Source organism: Psammomys obesus, unplaced genomic scaffold (genome assembly GCF_907164565.1).
Source record: "Psammomys obesus unplaced genomic scaffold, mPsaObe1.curated_primary_1811, whole genome shotgun sequence".
Lineage (NCBI taxonomy): Eukaryota > Metazoa > Chordata > Mammalia > Rodentia > Muridae > Psammomys > Psammomys obesus.
The window spans coordinates 17599090-17618783 of record NW_026596057.1 but is presented as its reverse complement, the minus strand read 5'-3'; the positions used below and the strand labels follow the sequence as shown (position 1 = coordinate 17618783).

General features: G+C 42.3%; 1 protein-coding gene across 1 annotated transcript in view; it reads right to left on the bottom strand.

The window, feature by feature from the left end:
• Positions 1 to 19694, bottom strand: part of CUNH1orf21 (chromosome unknown C1orf21 homolog) — a 196857-nt gene that overhangs the window by 74133 nt on the left and 103030 nt on the right. The window contains exon 3 of the mRNA XM_055624496.1: positions 12349 to 12443. Coding sequence (XP_055480471.1) covers positions 12349 to 12443 — 95 coding nt within the window. The remainder of the gene's footprint in view (positions 1 to 12348; positions 12444 to 19694) is intronic.

Below are 19694 nucleotides of genomic sequence, written 5' to 3'. Positions count from 1 at the left end.
TCCCTGATGTACCTTTAGAGTGAGGTGCACACAGTGTCACACATTCACAATTTAGACCCATTAGAAGGTTCCTTGGAAACAGGCTGCTTGTTTGCCTCCCAGCGGCAGACAGAAGACTCTAGATATCCCAGATCACACCCAAAGGCAAGCCAGGAACTGAGATGTAGCCGGTGATTAATGAATACCTACTATGTGAGTGAGCGAATGGATAGATGAATGGAGCCGAGACTTTCTTCTTTCTGGGCCCTGGGTTCCATTTGTTTGTGTGTTTTAGATTTCCTTATTTTATTTTTGTGTATATGAATGTTTTGCCTGCATATGTGTATGGACCACGAGCATTCCCAGTGCCAGCAAAGGTCAGGAGAGGGCATTGGGTCCCCTGGAAAATAAGTTAGGAGTGGTTGTGATAAACTTTGTGGGTGTTGGAAACCAAACCTAGGTCTTATGCAACAAGTGCTCTGAAGCACTGAGGCATCTCGCCAGCCCCTCATATCTCCATTGGCAGCATGCTATTCTACCGTGGGACTTCTCAATTTCATGGCGCTCCTTGAATTCTACATAAAAACAAACCAACAAACTAAAATAAAAAGATCAACCACTGGTCCCTTTGTGCTGAATCTTGAATCTTTCTATTTCTTGTCAAGGACTGGGATATTACCAATAGCTTTAATCCTGTAAAAATCGCCCCTCCCCTTTTATAAATAGAAATTTTACTTTTGGAAAAGTAAAAGGCTATTTTTAACTTGAGCGTCCTTTGAAAGCATGGAAAGTGAGAAGATTCGCTTAGTGATGAACACCCCCGCCCCGTCCGCTCTGCGCAGGTCAGGAGCGAGGCACTATTGTTAGAAAGCTCAGTGGATGAAGATGCCTTCAAAGCGGAGATAAGACGTGGAAGACTGGCGAGTCCAAAGCTGACTTTAATTATCAAGGCCACTGGGGTACCCAAGCTATGCCAAACATTTAGCTAATTAGCAGGCTCTCGAGACAAGAATGCTGCCTAAAGATAGACACAGCTTTTCCACATTAATGGGTGATGGCAAATTCCATTAAAACAGACAGTGTTATTCACTATAAACTCTCTGAATTTGTTCGTTCTCAAACTTCATATGCAGTACGGGCTAATCTAAACCCGAAGGGTGGGAGCTAAGATGCGGAATCTTCTACTTCAAACACAGCAACTCAACACTGACCACCAAATTACGATGCTTAGAAAAGTGAATAGCCACTAACACTGATTATAACACTCTAGCTATGCTATGTTCAAAGACTAAAATTGAAATTAGGAAGATTCAGCTGGGTGTCGTGGCACACGCCTATAATACCAGCACTCAGGGAGGCAGATGAATCTCTGTGAGTTAGAGGCCAGCCTAGTCTACACGATGAGTTCAGGACAGCCAAGGATACACAGAGGAACCCTGTCTCAAAAACAAACAAACAAAAAATAAATGAAAGAGAAAGAAAGAAGAAAGATAGATTCTATGAGTCATGTTCAACAAAACAGGGAAACTGATTCATAAGCCCTGAAGTACCTGGAATCCTCTAGCAAGTTTTGAAGGCATATATCAGTGGTTTTCAACCTGTGGGTTGTGACCCCTTTAGTGATTGAACAACCCTTTTACCTTAGGGGATGCCTAAGACCATTGGAAAACACAGATATTTACAGTATGACGCATGAGAGTAGCAAAATTACAGTTATCCAGTGGCAACAAAGATAATTTTACATTTGGGGATCACTACACCAGGAGGAACTGCATTAGAGGATCACAGCACTAAGACGGTTGAGATGGTTCCACTGGTCTAGATGGAAGTCAAGAAATAAAGATGAAGGCATAACAGCTACCTTTTATTAATAACTTACTATGTTCTCTTGTTTACTAGGTGTTTACAAAAACAGGTAACTTATTTAAAAACATATAACTTATTACAGAAAACAAAACAAAACATGTAACTTATTCCTCAAAATAACCCAGACCTGTGACAATCATCCCTGTTATAGATGAAGGGGAGCAAGGTTCGTGGAGTTTGTTATCATGTGAGGTTACTGAGTTAGATGCATGGTTGATGTTTTTCTCAGGCTCATTCTGTCTGAGACTGGATGGACGACAGGACTCTTTGTTCCATGGGGTAGATAGATAGTGTGCCTGTAGGTACCGAGTGCTTACAAGGGCGTTTCCTTCAGGACAGAAGCATGCCATCCCCCACATTCCTTTGCCATGCCTGTCACTCACTCTGCTGTTATGAGGTCTATTTTCTTTTTCTTTACATCTAAATAGGTTCTGTGACAATTACAGGAAGCGGGACTGCCTACACAATGCCAATTATCGGTTATCACACAAATGTGTGGCTACCATCGGACTAACCAGCTCCCAGAATCCCACAACATGTAGAAAAGCCCCATGTGGACACTGTGCAGACCCATAGGCAAGCCATCTTGATGATCCAGCCAAGCACAGCCTAAGCAGGTACTGCTGACACCTCAGCAGGATCTTGTGTCAAGCAATCTTCAGAAACTTCAGAAAATAAGAAAGGCAGTACACACCTCAGAGGCCTGTTCTACAATAACAAGTCATCAGGCAGCACCAATGACGAAGTCTTCTAGGCTGAAGCCAACTGTACTTCTCTGAAGAAACTAGAATTTTTTTCTTGGGCATAGGCTGTGCATACTAAAATACCGTATTAATTCAAGCGGTAGTCAAACTCAAGTTAACTTCAGAAAGATTCAAGGCATTGCAAAAATGTCCCCACGTAAACATTTTACTTACCATTTGGGCTACTTATCAATAAGCAGAACTGTGTGTGTGTGTGGGGGGGAATCTTGCAAAATGTATGCCTTTATTTTTTGCCCCAAAACAAGAGTAGAACTTACAAAATAATTAAACACATTGAGAGTTAATGTACCACAGAATGTCACAATGATTCTTATTTTCTAAAGCAACAGCCCAAGTATAAGTTTGCCCACGGTGAGATTTAGAATACTAATAGCTGGATTTATTTTAACATTCCATGCAAGTTCTATCCAAGATAGCAAGAGATAATTCAGCCCTAAGGATCCCAAGGAAAATCCCAGCATCTTTCAATTCAGCAATACGCATGTATGAGTCATTAAAATTTCCCATTTCTTAGTAGCTTATTCCTTTTCATCACTGAGTAATACTCTTGTGTAGACATGCCAGAGTTTGTCCACTCATCTACCAAAGACATCTTGGTTTCTTCTAATTTCAGGTGATTATGAATGGAACTATTACCAGGAATCATATGGTTTCTGTATGGTTTTTCAATCAATTTTGGGAAATAGTCTAAAACCATGACTGCTGGACACATGGTTAGACTATATTTAGCTTTGTAAGATCTATTTTTGTTTGGGGAATATTACATTTCTAAGCATATGAGGCCTAAAACATAAATGGTTCTCATGGGGCTTGTAAATGATTTTTTTTTTTTTTTACTTATTTTTGTTCACTTCTATCTTTTGCCAAGTGTGTTTTCAAGTAGCATATTTATGAACAAGAAAAAGTTAATTTTGGAAGCACAGCTGAACAACAGGCGTGAACACAAGGCACTGGCTACATGCTGGGTTACCTTCTCTTCCTGGCTGGCCAACAGGGACTATCAGATAATGAGTGTAAGCATTAGGGAGGTGAAGGAACCACGGCAAAGAACCAACACTTCCGCCTTCCTGTCTACAGCTTCTGTCTCCTGTTGTCCCTTTCATGCTCAGCATGCCATTGACTCCAGAGTAAAGAGACGCTGGGCAGCATCGGGAAGACCCAGAATTGTGCCAGTCTTGCAGCGTCTCTGTTCTAACAGCGAGCTTTCTGCTTTGTTTCTGGGACCAACCCTTTCTTCATACGTCAGTCAGTTCCTTTCTCCAGAAACCCATCTCACTTCTGCTCTAAGTTCCCTTCACCATAAAAAGCCATCCAAGAACTGTTTATCTGAGCTTAACAAAACCTCTAAATTACCAGGTTATGAGAAGTTTGTCCACGGGTGAAAATCTATAAGGTACCACTCACTCAGACACAAACCAGAAAACCAAGACAGCTCATTGAGTTTGGAAAGATACTGTTGTCACTATCAATTGTTCTATTTTCCAAGGAAGGAAGAAATCTGGCATCGACTATCATACAAAGCACTGAGTAAACAAATCAAATTAGCTCTATTATGCACGTGGAGCAGGCAGTTAGAACAGTATTTTCATAAGTCTATTATGATATTGACAGGCTAAGCAATACAGCCTCCTGCTTTCAAAGGAGATGGATGAATATTTCATGCCTTGTTCGTTTATTCTTTCCACTCCCTGCCTCCCTCCCTTTTCTGACCGATCACACATTTTCAGGATTATCAAGAACCCTTTGGAGAAAGAAAAAATGAAGCTGGTGAATTCTTCACCTCTACAAATTCTAGATCTTCTCACAAATGAAGGAGAGGTGCTGACCAGAGCCCAGCTTTGGGAAACACAATGGCTTCTTTGGATGCCCACAGCATAAATAATTAAACTGCGGTGAAGCCACATCACTGGGTTTGTCAACAGAGGAGTGAAATTTATACACTCTGGTTTTATTTTTAGCCTCACCTAAGTTATAAGAGAAATCTGAACACCTTGCAGAAAAGGCTTTTGCTCTAAGCATCTCAGTTATCACTCATTTCCCAGACTCTGGTGTTGTAACTGAGCCACTTGCATACAAAATGTCCATGTGCTGGTGAGATAAAAAGATATCCTATATGACCTGAACAGAATTTCTCCTTGAAAATGGCTTCTGTTTGGTTCTAGTTAAACATCAGGGTCGCAGCTGGAAGAGGAGAACAGAAATCTAAACCTAAGCATTGCTTGTGTCTACTCCACCATGTCAGGGGCTACTTGTCTGCTACTGGGCAGAAAGAGATGGAGAACAGATTTGTCTAAGACCATTCAAGGAAAGCATCTCGAAAAGCAATCACTCTGGCAACAATGCTGTGAAAAGAAGTCATCGATACCCTCCATCTTAAACTTAGACCAGTAAGGTCTGCCCTTGGTCTGTAGATGCAAATGCTGTAATAGACTATATAAGGTGAACCAGGAACTAATGTACCAACGAGGGAAAAAGATAAAAGCTAAAACATAAAACTAGTTGATATGTCAACTAGCCACAAAGACTTTCTAATGTACTCCACCAACCTCCTAAGCCACTAATCATTCCTGTCACCTCTCCATGATCGGCTCACACTTTTCCTTCTGCTCAGAATCTTTCTAGTCTCCAGCTGATGACAAGCTGGCCTTGTTCAGGGCCCTGCTACAGTGCTGGCCCACGGTGACACTCCTAAGATCCCAGCTGAGGGCCCACCGACCCCTGCTAGTTCTCCCCAGTCTTCCTGAGCCTCACTAAGAGGCTCCCTTCCTTCTATTTGCACTGTGCACATCTGTCTCCCTTTGCGTCTCCTCAGTGTTACCTCTCTGCTTGTCAAACCTCCTACTCTGTCAGTGTGCCTCGTGTGCCCAGCTGATGGTCAGAACTAAGTGCAAGGAAACAGAGATTTACTCGAGAGACAGATGGTTACAGGAGCAAACGCTTTGCTCATCTCACCTTGTTAGTGATATGCATTAGTATGGGAAAGAGAAAAAGTCACCTGAAAAATAGGATCTTAGTCATTGTCTTCTATGCTTTCCTTTTGGAATGGTCTTGCAGTTGTCTAAGAAACCATTTCTGAGGAGTCTGAATGTGGCTTGGTGGTACAGCACCTGCCTTGCATGTCTGGTTCCAACTTTCAGCATTGAGATTCCCAGGCAACATCTGAACCATTGATACCTGTGTGTAATGATGTATATCCCTGACTCTCTGTTTCCTGGAAGTACACCATGACAACAGTTCTTCCTTCAAAGGTAGTGGGTAAAATGCTTATTTAGAACCTATCTTTGTTTCTGCCATAAAATACCAATAACAACAATGTGACTGTTTAACTAGGTATGGCAGCGATGGCTGGAGCCGGAGCCAGGCGGTTTGGTACAGAACACCTGTGAGTACTGTTTTAATCCCATAACACACTGTTCCCAAATCAGGAGCCAGACTTCTGCTAATCACAGGACACGCAGAAGGCTGAGTCAACAAATCCCTCCTCCTTAGAGATTAAGCTCTACTTTTGTTCTACTTGAAAACAAATTACCACAGTGCCAGAATAATCTGTAAGACCTTGAATGTGCTGGCTCTGGTGACACAAAGATGCCAGCTGGGGAAAGGAAGTCATTCAAGATGGATGGAGACTGTACCGTTCTTCCTGCTATTCCTTCAATGCACAGCAAACAGGGAGAAAGAGAAAGATGCTACGAAAGCCCTCCACACACACATTCTGCCCTCCTCTGGCTGAGAAATACCCGGAAGAGCCTCAGGCTGGTGTTAACCTATGTTTTGAAGGAGGAAGAGGATTCCTCACCCGTGGACTGCTTACACTCTGTATGTACCTGCGCTAAGTCTTATGCCAGAGCAATAACTACCTTATAGGAAAGGACCTAGTTTGCTGTTACGGTTTAACTGGGAAATCTCCTCCATAGGTTCATGAGTTTGAACACTTAAATCCCTAATTGGTGGTGTTGTTCTGGAAGGCTGCAGAGCATTTAGGAGGTGGAGTATTGTTGAAGGTCACTGGAGGGCAGGCCCTAAGGCTTGATAGCCTGCCCTGCTTCCTGTCTGATCTCTGCTTCCTGCTGTCACCTTGGAACTGCCCAGTGCCTTCCTCTCCATAATCAACATTATTACCCAAAACTGTGAGCCAAAGTAAACTCTCCTTCCTTCAGGTCGCTTCTTCTTGGGTATCTGGTCACACCAAGGCAGGCAACTAATTTTCCTTGGGTAAATAAGAGACCAAGCAGTTCTTCTTTTACTTTGTTTTAGGAACTCTTCAGTTCTCTGTAGGTTCCGAGTTCAGACCTCCATTCCCAACAACTCACCTAGGCCCAAACCTGTGGACAAACCCAAGCTGTGCCTGCAGCAGAGGTGTGCCAGACAGCATCCCTCTTCTCTATAGACACCACTTTTATCAGTCAGTTCATCCATCTCATTCTAAAAAGTACTAGGGGTGTTTAAATGGCTTGGGAAGATGAGACCATCCAAAGTCATAGCGTTTTGCACTATTTGGTTTCTAAAAGCACGCCCTAACCTTGCATTTGAGGACAAGTGGTCAAAGATAATCATCTCTGAGATCAAAAGGCTGAATGTCAAACAGAAGAGCCAGTTTGCTATTGTATTAGCTGTTCCACAAGCTACAGAAAGGTAAACACAAGGTAGACAAACAGAGTCCACATGGACTTCTGCATTGCTATTTATGACAGCATCACCACGGGGTGTTTATCAAACACTGTGAGCACCCGAACACTTATAATGTTCACTCCCACGCCCTTCATTCGTTACACAATAGACACTGGGAATTAGACTGATTTGGTGGCTGTGGTCTTGAGCACTGAGCTTTCCTGTTGATCTAAATAACCTAGCAGAATCACAGATATTCTCTGGTTCATGTTTCAGCTGCTCCTCGGTTCGGTACTTTGCCCAACAGGAGCCTCCGATCCAGGGGCACTTTCTTACTTCATCAGCTAGGTGCCACTACTCCTAAAAAGACCCCTCATGTGTTTCTAGCACACTGTCTCTCGTCAAAGATGTTTCCTAATTTCAAGTCTTTTCTGTAATCTCATGCTCTGATATTTGGGGGGGGGGATTTGATGTATTGGAGTATGTTTGGAAATTCACAAACCTAAGAGGGATGTGTGTGGTCTTTGACTATGCTCTGGAATTGGTGACTTAGATAAGGGTGTTTTTAAATTTGTTTTGTTTTTGTACTTAATTATGTGCATGGATGTGCATGTCTGTGTGTGGATATGTGCACATGTGTGCAGTTTTCTGAGGTGGCCAGAAGAGTGTGTTGGGTTCTTTGGAGCTGTAGTTACAGCGGGCTATGAACTGCCTGACATAGTTTCTGGAGCCAAGCTCAGGTCCTCGGCAAGAGTAGGAGATGCGCTTAATCATTGACCCACAGAGAGCAGGCGTTTTAAGTCATCATTCTGCTCTAATCACAAGACAGAAATCAAACGTTCCTGTTGTATACCATTTTAGAGAAAAGAATCTTCCCATTTATACAAAGATACCTTGAAAGAGGGAAGAAAAATAAACTCACCACATGTGAATCTAGGAAGCGCAGTCCCTAAACAAGCAAAGAAAACAAGCTGGCATGAAATGATTTAACAGCTCCCCAGGGAGGCTATCTACAGAATGGGAAGTGTTAATCAAGGAAAACAAGACAATGCTTTATTAAAAAGCAAGGAGGACTTCCAAACTAGACACGGAAAGTTCTTTTAACACACTTGCAGAGGCAAAGGGTCGGGTTCTGCCAAGTCTAGAGTAATATATGTTTAAATTATTTACATGCCAAACTGTGAACTCCTATAGCATGAAACTTAATGATTCTCATTTTCCTTCTGGCTGATTTTTTCTAGGCCTCCCCACATGGAATCTATGTACCCAAGTCAAGGAGAAAATGTCATGATCCTACTTAGGATTGTGAAGTAGTCAAAACTAGAAAACTGTTATTATGCCCCCTTTGAATAAATGAATTTTCAATCAAAGCTTTAAATATTAAATATAATACAAATCTCCCTTGAATACATTATCAATTCTTTCTCACATGCTCCTAAGTAATGCAATTCCATTAACAAATGTAAAATAATAATAGCCAATAATGGCATGCTCTTTGCCAGGAACTGTGCTAATATCTTATGTAATTTGCACAACTTCTCACTCAAGGGAGTTCCACGATCGTGACCATTTTGCAAATCAGTCAGATGAACTTTGTGTGCCACTGGTTTGGAACACATTTATCAGAGCGTTCTGAAGCATCTACGAATCTTCGCATACACATGAGTATGTGTGGGAAAACACAGAGCAGTACTGTTTGTGGTTCATTTTATGGGCTCTTCAATTGCATCACAGTGCATATATCAATGCTGAAATTGGCATGCCCCCCCCCCAAAAAAAAAAAACCAGTTCCCTCTCATTCTTTTTCATTGTTGCCTAGTGTGATGGAACTAGTGTTCTCCTACTGACAGGCAGAAAGGTCTTTATTCAAATTTTTTTACGGATATAAACGGCACTATTAATGGGCGTCTTGTGCAAGCTTCCTCGTGCATACATGCAGCTGCCCACTGCATACAAGCTGTAGAAGTGCGGGGTCACGTATGTTTATTTAAACTATGTATGTTCAAACTTCCATGCAGTTGTTTATCACTGGTATTCGAACACGTAGTTTCCTAAAATCGCCCAATGTCTGATTTCACCAAATTTCAAGTTTTTGCCTCTCTAATGGATGAAAAATGGGATTGCATTTTAATTTGCATTTTCCTAATTACAATAAGCAGTACTAGGTAACACCACCCAACCTGGTAGTTAAAATCACTGAGTGAAAGGAGGAGCACATAAAATGTATATATCCACTAAACGTATTATTTTACTTTCAGATACCAAGGTGGGCATTTCCTTTCCCATCTTTTGCCACAAGGGCATGGCTTCTTCTTTCTGTGAGGAAGGACCTCTGTATCCCCTTCATTGACCGTGTCCTCCATGCACAGCTGAGATTCCTGTTTGGTTTCTTAAGCGAAGTGAGAAAGTAAAGACCTTGTAAAAGAATCTGAACACTGAGTTCAATTAAACAGCGAGCTTTGAAGAACCCACCTTCATCAAGACTGTTCAAAGCATTCCATTTAAATTTCACTCTAACAGCTCTCTCTACCCTGGTGTTTCACTGGCTTGCATATTATTTAACTAAATTACATAATTACAATGACATTCAACCAGCACAAACCGGTTTGAGAACCAGCACACCTCTGGCTCTTGGAAACAAAATCAAATGAACAAAAAAGCACGAGTGTTTTTAGAGAGCAGCCCACCAGAGGCCTAGGCAGGCATGCCATGGGGGCAGTGTCCATCAGAGACACATAGAAAACTGTTGTCTCTAACAGTCCGGATGATGGAGAGCACCTTTTTGTAGACCTCTGACCCTATATGTTCTACTGTGAGCCACTTGGTCTATTCGTTTATCTATTTTTCTCAGAGATTGCCCTTTTCTTGTTCATTTAGAGGTGTATTTTATGTGTCCCAGACATGGGTCCTCGCACCATTTATCGACCACAAATGTTTTCTCACAGGCCTGCTCTTATCTGTTACCTCCGTCTTGCAGCTATTTTCTTTTACAAAAGTCTTTGACTCTGGTTTCAGGAAACAAGGTTCTCTCTGTACAGCTTTTGTTATCCATGCCACCATTAACAAAGTCTCCCTTTGCCAACCTTATATAGCTTTCCCTGTATCTTCTCCTAATACCTGAATGATTTCCAGACACATTCCAGATAAAGAATTCCAGAAGTTTAAGGCCAAGCATTTCAAGCTAGAAATGGAGAATCTGGAATTCATGTTGACATTTGTGGGTAAATAATCTTTTTGATGGTTAAAAAAGAAAGCAAATCAATCTGCTAGTTCACCTTAAGAAGGTAGTGAGAAGCAAAGTGAAATATGCAGATGTAAAGCAATGGCGGAAATCGGAATTAATGTCTGCCTGAATTTAGAGTTCATCTATGATGGGCGTGAACGCAACTCATTGGCCATGGAAACTGTGACCAAAAAATGCTCAAATGACCTGATAGTATAAGCATTTATTGAGCAACTACTGGGCAACATATAATGCTAAGACTAGACACTGACCTAGAAGCATATAGCATACTAAGAGATAACTGGAAATCACTTCTACCTTTGGAAAGCAGCTTGCTCATTTCAGAATCAAAGACATCTATCTCCTCCCCATTCTCACACAAATGTTTGCACACTGGACAACTGCCAATGGCAGTACAAATCCTTATCATCTGGCCAAATATAGGAGTGGGGGTTGTCATGGGTCACACAAATCAGCCAGAATGAGCACAAATGTCTCTTTTCCGGAGTCTGTTTGGCCTGCACAGGACACTAGTGCTAACTCGGATCACAGGACTGACCAGGACTGGCCAAGGCCAGGCTGTCCAGGCCAGCTGCTAACATCAGTGCTCAGATCTATAGATCGAATCCAGACTGTATTGAGCAAGGGGAACTCTGCTGTTCAGTAAACACGAAGCACGATTTCTCACCTACCCAGGTCTTTGCTTTATCTTCTCATAGTAAAACTGGCAATGAACAAACTCCATGTAAAAAGTGTGATAACACCAACTTCTACTTTCTGGCCATCACCCCCTGTCCATGGATTTAAGAACTGCTGTTAGAAAGCTAAATGCCATTAATGAAATAATTCATTATCTAAGCTCTTCTCAACAACCCCCCAACCCCCAATTTGTGGTGCTGCTGATGGAAGCTGGAGGACTCTGCCTGTCCCAGGCAAGTGTCCTTCCACTGAGCAGTCCTTTATTTCCGCTACTTAAAACATAGGATAGTCACCTGCTGACATTTAACTATTTAGGACTGTTGGTCACGTGCTTAGAAGAGACTGAAGGAAACAAACCCACAGCCTCTAACAGCCACTAGAGTCTGACGAAAAATGACAGCCGCGAGTAGCGGCTGATACTGTGTCAATCCCTGAGCAGATGTCACCGAGGAATGAAATACGTATTAGAAAAATACATGTCAGTGGAGCAAAACTACTTTATGGCACACCAAATTCTAAGAAGAGCAATATGGACAAAAACCATCTCATGCCAACGCAGCTGAATAAAGGCACATTCTTAACTATTTTAATCTCATGAAAAATCAACTAATATGATAACTGCCTAAATATTCTATAGAGGCGGGTTGCTGGGGAAAGATGTGTATAGTGATTCATAACAGAGCAGGGAGCTCCCTACCTTCCTATCACTACAATTCTCATATTAACTCAAGTGTGTGATACCTTTAACAGCAGGAATGTGAAGAACGGGCCTATTCTATGTGAAGATGGAGACCTATTTTAGAAGAATGCGCTTTCCCTTTGAAAGGCAGCTTCCTCCTTACAAGTGTCGAATAATGAAACTCCACTATTCGTCCTGACCTGAATATGTGTGAGGAGGCAGAGGGCAGACGGTCCAACCCCAGTACATCTCAGTCCTACATTTTTTTCCTCTCCCTTCAGCTTCACTCTTAGAAGCATTAATAATTTTGCTGTGCTCTCCCTGGAGCATTTCTTATCAGGATTAAAAAGGGACCTATTCCGAGACAAACAGGATACAGAGTAATGGTGTCGCTTCCAGGCAAGCTAAGAATAGCTCCAGCGTTTTCAAGAAATCTTGCGCCAGGGTGTAAGCCTCAAGTCAATATGGGAAACAGGGTTTCTTATACTGGTCACCACAAATCACTGTTAAAGGAGAGCATCAGTTCTTACCAGGTTTTCTTGGTTCCTGGCTGCTATTTTCTGCTCCTCTTCTGCCCCGTTTTTCATGTATTTGACCTCTTCCACGGGTTTGATCCTATACTCATCTGAATGACAAAAGAACAGAAGGAGTTTTACCACAATGGCAGAGAAGTGCCAGCAAAGCCAAAGCCATACATCAGACTCTTTCCCTTGTAGCCTTTACTTGGGTCTTATCCGGAACAATCTGGAAGATGCGTGCACAGGCATCTTGAGTCCCTTTTAGTAAGTCCCGTGTCTGCTGGAGGGCCCAGTTCTCCAGTTCAGAGAAACCCCGTGTGCCCAGACCTTACATTGTGAGCAGACACTGAAGAAGAAGCAGGCTCTTCCAACTCCGAAAGCCGCTGGAATCCAGACACATTGGGAAACACCACACATGTGGAGAATGGCCTCATTTATGCCCAGGAGATTCTGTCCAGAACGCCTGTGTAACAGCGGTTTTCAGCTGGACGGTCACACCTTCACTTTTTTCTCTTTTTGAAAAATATAGTACTATTTATGACTACAGAGTTGTACCAATACATAAAAATCAGTTGGAAAGTGATTTTTTTTCTTTTTAGTGCTCTTCCATTAAATTCAAGCAGTCTACAGTTACTGCACATCGATACCTTAAAATCTCGATAAAGTTGCATGCACAGAGCCAAAATATCAACTCATTCTAAGTGGGCTGGTAAGGCCCCAAGGCTGGGTAGTGCAGAAGGTTGTAGATAAAACTGTGACTTGTGTGACAGCCAAGAGAAGAGAACACAGATCTCAATGTCAGCATCCACCATGGGACAAAACTGGGAAAGCCAGAACATCCTTCTCTAGATCTGGCGATGGCACAGGATGACATCTTCACCAGATTCCTGTCAACAGGAAACGACTTGGGTACATTAAGTTAAAAAAACAAGTATGATTTTGACTCATCTTTGGTCCAACTTGTGGGCGGGGGGGGGGGAGGTGGAGAAAAATCTCAGAAGTTATGGAATTAGAAATTTTCATTGGCAAACTGCCTTGCAAACTGTATGGAGTCACCTCCAAGAAAGAGGGCTGTCTATCACTGAGAAAGTTTGTATTTCAAGCTAAGAAGCTGCAACATGTTTTCCTATGGCCGATGACTGAGAACAATGACTATATTCCTTATCAGTGCCTTGTGCTAGTATTTGTAGCACAACCTTCTAATGTAGCTGCAGCTTCCCCATCTGACCTCTTAACACAGGATTTCCGAAATCGAGCTATAGGAACGTCCAAAAAACCGTGCTTTGTCAAGTGTTTCTCTCCCACTTCTGAAACTAATGTATTTGCATATATGTGTATAAAAAAGACCCAATGTTTGTGACTAATCCATCTGTGGTTTTCTTCTAGGTGGCAATTCAAGGTAGATGTTGATTCTATTCATACTTTATTTCTATTGTATGTTTGTGCATGAATTCGGTATGCACATGTTTTGCATTTACATGCATGCATGCAGAAGCCAGAGGTCAATGTCCTGGTGTCTTCCTGTATCACTCTTTTTTTTTTTTTTTTTTAAAAAAAAAAACAAAACAGGGTCATTTGCAGAAAATGGGCTTAATGATTCAGTTATACTACCTGACCAGCAAGTCCTTGGGAAATTCCTATTTCTGCTTTCCCAGCAGTGGGATTTCAGGGGTACACCTTCTCACCTGGATTCCTACATCTGTGAGGAGGATCTGAACTCAGGTCCTAATGCTTGTGTGGCAAGCACTTTACCTATTGAGCCATCTCCCCAGCCCACTTCTCCTTCTTCCTTATGAAATTGGAGAGACTTACATACAGTTACGGCAATGGAATTCCCTTCAGGAATTCCAAGTCTAAAACTGTCGAGTTAACAGATAAATTTGAATCTATAAGTACAAAGTAAAAGCATTTCACAAGCCCGATATGATGACCCATATGTACAGTCCCAGTACACGGGAGACTGAGAGGGGAAGATTTTGATTTTGAGGCCAGCCTAAGCTACATAGTGAGTTTGAGGCCAGTCTGGGCTACACAGCAAACACTATCTCAAAATTTAAAAAAACAAAAAGGAAAAAAAAAAAAAACCCACAAGAGAATCTCATACTCTGATTTGCCATTCAGATGAAAAAGGAAGTTAATACCAATACACTTAATTAAAGGTTTGTTTACTCATAAGTTGTAGAACCATTTCTAATTTAAACAGGACAGATATAATTATGTCCCTGGTATAATCACACAGAGGTTAAAATGAAGGTGAAAGCATAAAAATTAAAAAGAAAACAAAAAACAAAAAACAGTGAGCATCCCAACTTTGGTTTGAGGCATTAGCAGTTACAAATCATGGCACAATGACATAATTGCTATGGTTTATCTGAACCAATGCACGCTTAGATGAGCCTTCAATTATTAAATATAACAGATTTCACAAGCTGGTAGGCCCCACACCGTCCCACAGGCCCACAGGCCTCATGTAATAGGGCAGAGAAGATCACACATCACTATAGGGCACAAGCAGAGAATTCTGAAAGAGCAGACAGTCTCTGCACCCTACACAGCTCAGGTGTCCCCCAAAAAGGGTCACCCTTCTACCCCTGCCCACTAGCTCCTCCCATCTGGCCTGCCACACTCAAGTAGAACCACATTCTGCGCAGTGTGGGAATCACTCTTTATTTCCTCAGCCCTCTAGGGATCACAACTGAATAGAAAGTAACAGACAAACTATTAATATTTTTCTCCAATGAAATGGAAAAGCTCCTGGTGACATAACTTTCAAAAGAGCATTAGTGCAAACATGGGCCTTTTTCTTTTCTTTTCATCAAGACAGAACTCTGACCAATTTAGACTGCAAATAGGTGACAGAGTCATTAACAGTCCGGCTGGCTCGCCAGGGCATTGTCAGGACAATACAATGTGACTGAGTAACAAAGAGCAAGAAAACAAACATCTAAGACTACAAGCTTGGCCTAGCATCACTACTTAACACGCAATGCAAAATCCATCCTGGCATAAGACAGGAAGTCAGCGGACCCTCCAAGAAGCCACTACTGAAATCCAGATTTCCTTTTGTTAAAGACATAGGGGAGTTAATTTTTTTTGTTTTTAACCTCAGCTTCCTTTTATCATAAGCCCACATTGGAAGACAACACCAAGGCAGAGCCCCATGTAGGGCGGCAGAACCATGCGGCCACTCGATGAAGAGCAGAAGCTGGGTTGTCTTCCTCCCTCACACCCGATTGCTTTCCCTTCTTCCTGTTGATCACGTCAGGTGGCTTTTTAGAATGCAAGTCAGGAGCACAGGCCAGCTGTTCACCCCCTAAACAGTTTCAGGCTTCCAGTCAAAATAGATCTGTGGTGGGATTTTTAGCATCTCATTGAAGATAATGGCAGAAGGGGGTGGGGGTTGTAAGGGTAGCAGCCATTGATGAGAAGGAGAAAAAGAAAAAAAGGGTGTCAAGGTAGGTGCAGACTTTCAGCATCTTGGAAAACAATGGTGAGAGCCCTTCTTAGCTGGAGTACACTTCCCAGAGGGCTTCTGGCTTTCCTCCTCCTCCTATCATGCCTGTGAAAACTCTGACTTTTAATAACCCTGGAATTAGAAAAGCACTTATCTCCTTCTAATTGATTACAGTCAGGGTGGGTTTTGTTTGTTTGGTTTTGGTTTTTTGCTTTGTTTTGAGATGTTTAATTTGCTTTCATTATATGTGTATGTGTGTTTTGTCTGCATGCATGTCTGTGCACCACATTAATGCACAGAAGATGGCATCAGATCCACTGAGACTGGAGTTACAGAGAATTGGGAGCCACCATGTGGGTGCTGGGAATGAACTTGGATCCTCTGGAAGAGCAGCCAGTGTTCTTAACTGCTGAGCCACCTCTCCAGCCCTGAAGCCGGGTTCTTAAAATTATTATTACCATCTGTAAGCCCTGGGAGACAGCAGTGAGTGCTTGAGGGATGGCACAGAATCTAAGAAGGGCCAATCCAGAGCTGGAGAGGCGGAGCAAGGTCACAACAAACACGACTGCTCTAGCCAGACTCCAGTGCTCCTTGTCAATCTTTAGTCACTGTCAACCATTTGGAAGTGTGAGTTTGGAAGCACAAAGATGTGCATGGGAGTCAAACTACTAACCTTTTCTAACAAGGACGACTGAAAGTAAACAGCAATAACACATACCACACATTCTCTCACACAACACACACACACACACACACAATACACACACCTGCAACACATACAAAAATACAAAGATACACTCCCTTCAAAACTCAAAAATGCAACATACTCTTACACACAAGCACACACATATTTATATACACACTCAACACACACACACACTCGTATGCACGCACGCACGCACGCTTGAATGGTCCGCACGTAAAAGCTCATGTCTGCACAGAAAATACTGAAGAGATGGTTTTCTTTTCAGCTTCCCCCCTGGAAGCCCCTTGAACTTAACAGAGCTGACCCAGGTCACAAGGAGTACAGAAACCCTCACGGTAGGTCTTGGGAGGAGAACGTCTTGCAGTGTTGGGGGAGAAATGAGACATTTCCTCTCCTGATCCTGGGCAGAAGGCTGGAGCTGAGCCAGCAATATAAGCAGGCAAAAAGCACGTTTGCTGTTAAACAGCCTCCTCTCCAAACGCCTGCCTTAGCTCTGCCACCTGCAAGTGTTTCCCGCCCTAGCCCTCTGCTGCAGCATCCCCGAGGTGTGTCTCGGGGCCTTTTCTCAAACTTTCTTTTCTGCCCAGTGGAGGGGTTATTTTCAGGATCTTTGGTTGGTGCACTCAAAAGTGTACACACAACATAAAGGGAGAAACTGAGTCTGGAGGCGTGCTAAGATGGGAGTGGCGAAGGCCACGTACACAGCCTCTGTCTTCTTGGGGCTCTGCTGAGCCTCTCTGAGCCCTGGGTTACTGCTTTGGGTCACATTTGGAAATTTTTCATCAGATATACTACACAAACTCAGTTCCTTCTTTTCTGGCTCCTCCTCGTCACCTCCCATTCCCTCTTCCCTTCATATGGGAACCCAGGCATTTTAACTTTTATACATAACTCTTGTATCCTTCATGTTTTGCAGCTTATCTCTCTTATCATCCTCTTCTCTAAAATAGAGTATTATGTCCACCCCTCCCCCTTTGTAGCAATAGCTCAGTGTGTGACATTTGTTGGGACTGAAGTTTAACTGTAGAGGTATTAAAATGCACAAAATAGTAGAAGTTTTAAAAATGTCGGCATATCTAAGTTCATTTTCAACCATTCCTCATCTGGAAAACTCCTATCAATATATACTATGTGCTGGGTTCTGTGAGAAGCTATGTAGCAGGTGGGGGAGGGGATGTAGAAGGTGCCCAGGGACAATAGCTGTCTTGGAGGAGGTACAACTTCTCTGAGAGCATGTCTCCTGTAAGGGCGTGTCCCTCAGCACTCGAAGTTTGAGCGCATCTCACTGCCAAGGTTCACCAGATGGACTCTAAATTTGGAACAGCGTTCTGCATGAAACAGACTCCACTGGAGAACTCCACGATCTGCCATCAGGTCCCTGAGCCATGCAGTCCCTCACTATAACTTCCGTACCTGCCCTTGTGTAACATGATCGCATCAGCTTCGAAGTGATGATTTTTACCGAATAATTTCTAGTTATACATGCCCTGCTCCTAATGAAGATCTCTCACATAAGGCTTCTTTAAAAAATTTATTATTTTGAGGTCTTTGATCCACTTGGACTTCAGTTTTGTGCAGGGTGATAAGTATGGATCTATTTTCATTTTTCTACATGTAGACATCCAGTTGGACCAGCACCATTTGTTGAAGATGCTATCTTTTTTCCATTGTATGGTTTTGGCATCTTTGTCAAAAATCAGGTGTCCGTAAGTGTGTGAGTTTATTTCTGGGTCTTCTGTTCGATTCCATTGATCCACCATTCTGTTTCTATGCCAGTACCATGCAGTTTTTATAACTGTTGCTCTATAGTACAGCTTGAGATCAGGGATGGAGATACCTCCAGAAGATCTTTTATTGTAGAGGATTGTTTTAGCAATTCTCGGTTTCTTGTTATTCCATACGAAGTTGAGAATTTTTCTTTCCAGGTCTGTAAAGAATTGTGTTGGCAGTTTGATGGGAATTGCATTAAATCTGTAGATTGCTTTTGGTAAGATGGCCATTTTTACTATGTTAATCCTGCCAAGCCATGAGCATGGGAGATCTTTCCATCTTCTCATATCTTCCTCTAATTCTTTCTTCAGAGACTTGAATTTTTTTTCATACAAGTCTTTGACTTCCTTGGTTAGGGTTACACCAAGGTACTTTATGTCATTTGTGGCTATTGTGAATGGTGTTGTTTCTCTAATTTCTTTTTCAGCCCTTTTGTCTTTTGTATACAGGAGTGCTACTGATTTTTTTGAGTTAATTTTGTGTCTGGCGACTTTGAAGTCCAAGTGGATCAAAGACCTCAACATAAAATCAGACACATTAAATCGGCTAGAAAAAAAAGTGGGGAATACCCTAGAACTCATTGGTACAGGAGAAAACTTCCTGAACAGAACACCAACAGCACAGGCTCTAAGAGCAACAATCAATAAATGGGACCTCATGAAATTGAAAAGCTTCTGTAAAGCAAAGGACACCGTCATCAAAACAAAACGACTGCCTACAGATTGGGAAAGAATCATCACCAACCCTTTATCTGACAGAGGACTCATATCCAATATATATAAAGAACTAAACAAGCTGAAAAGCAATAAACCAAGTAATCCACTTAAAAAATGGGGAACAGAGCTAAAGAGAGAATTCTCTGTAGAGGAATATCGAATGGCAGAGAAGCACTTAAAGAAATGCTCAACCTCATTAGCCATTAGGGAAATGCAAATCAAAACAACACTGAGATTTCACCTTACACCCATCAGAATGGCCAAGATGAAAAACTCAAGGGACAACACATGCTGGAGAGGTTGTGGAGAAAGGGGAACCCTTCTCCACTGCTGGTGGGAATGTAAACTGGTACAACCACTCTGGAAATCAATCTGGCGCTTTCTCAGACAACTAGGAATAGCGCTTCCTCAAGATCCAGCCATACCACTCCTAGGCATATACCCAAAAGAGGCACAAGTACACAAAAAGGACATTTGCTCAACCATGTTTGTAGCAGCTTTATTTGTAATAGCCAGAAGCTGGAAACAACCCAGATGCCCCTCAACTGAAGAATGGATGCAGAAACTGTGGTACATCTATACAATGGAGTATTACTCAGCAATGAAAAATAAGGAAATCATGAAATTTGCAGGTAAATGGTGGGACCTGGAAAGGATCATCCTGAGTGAGTTGTTCCAGAAGCAAAAAGACACGCATGGTATATACTCACTC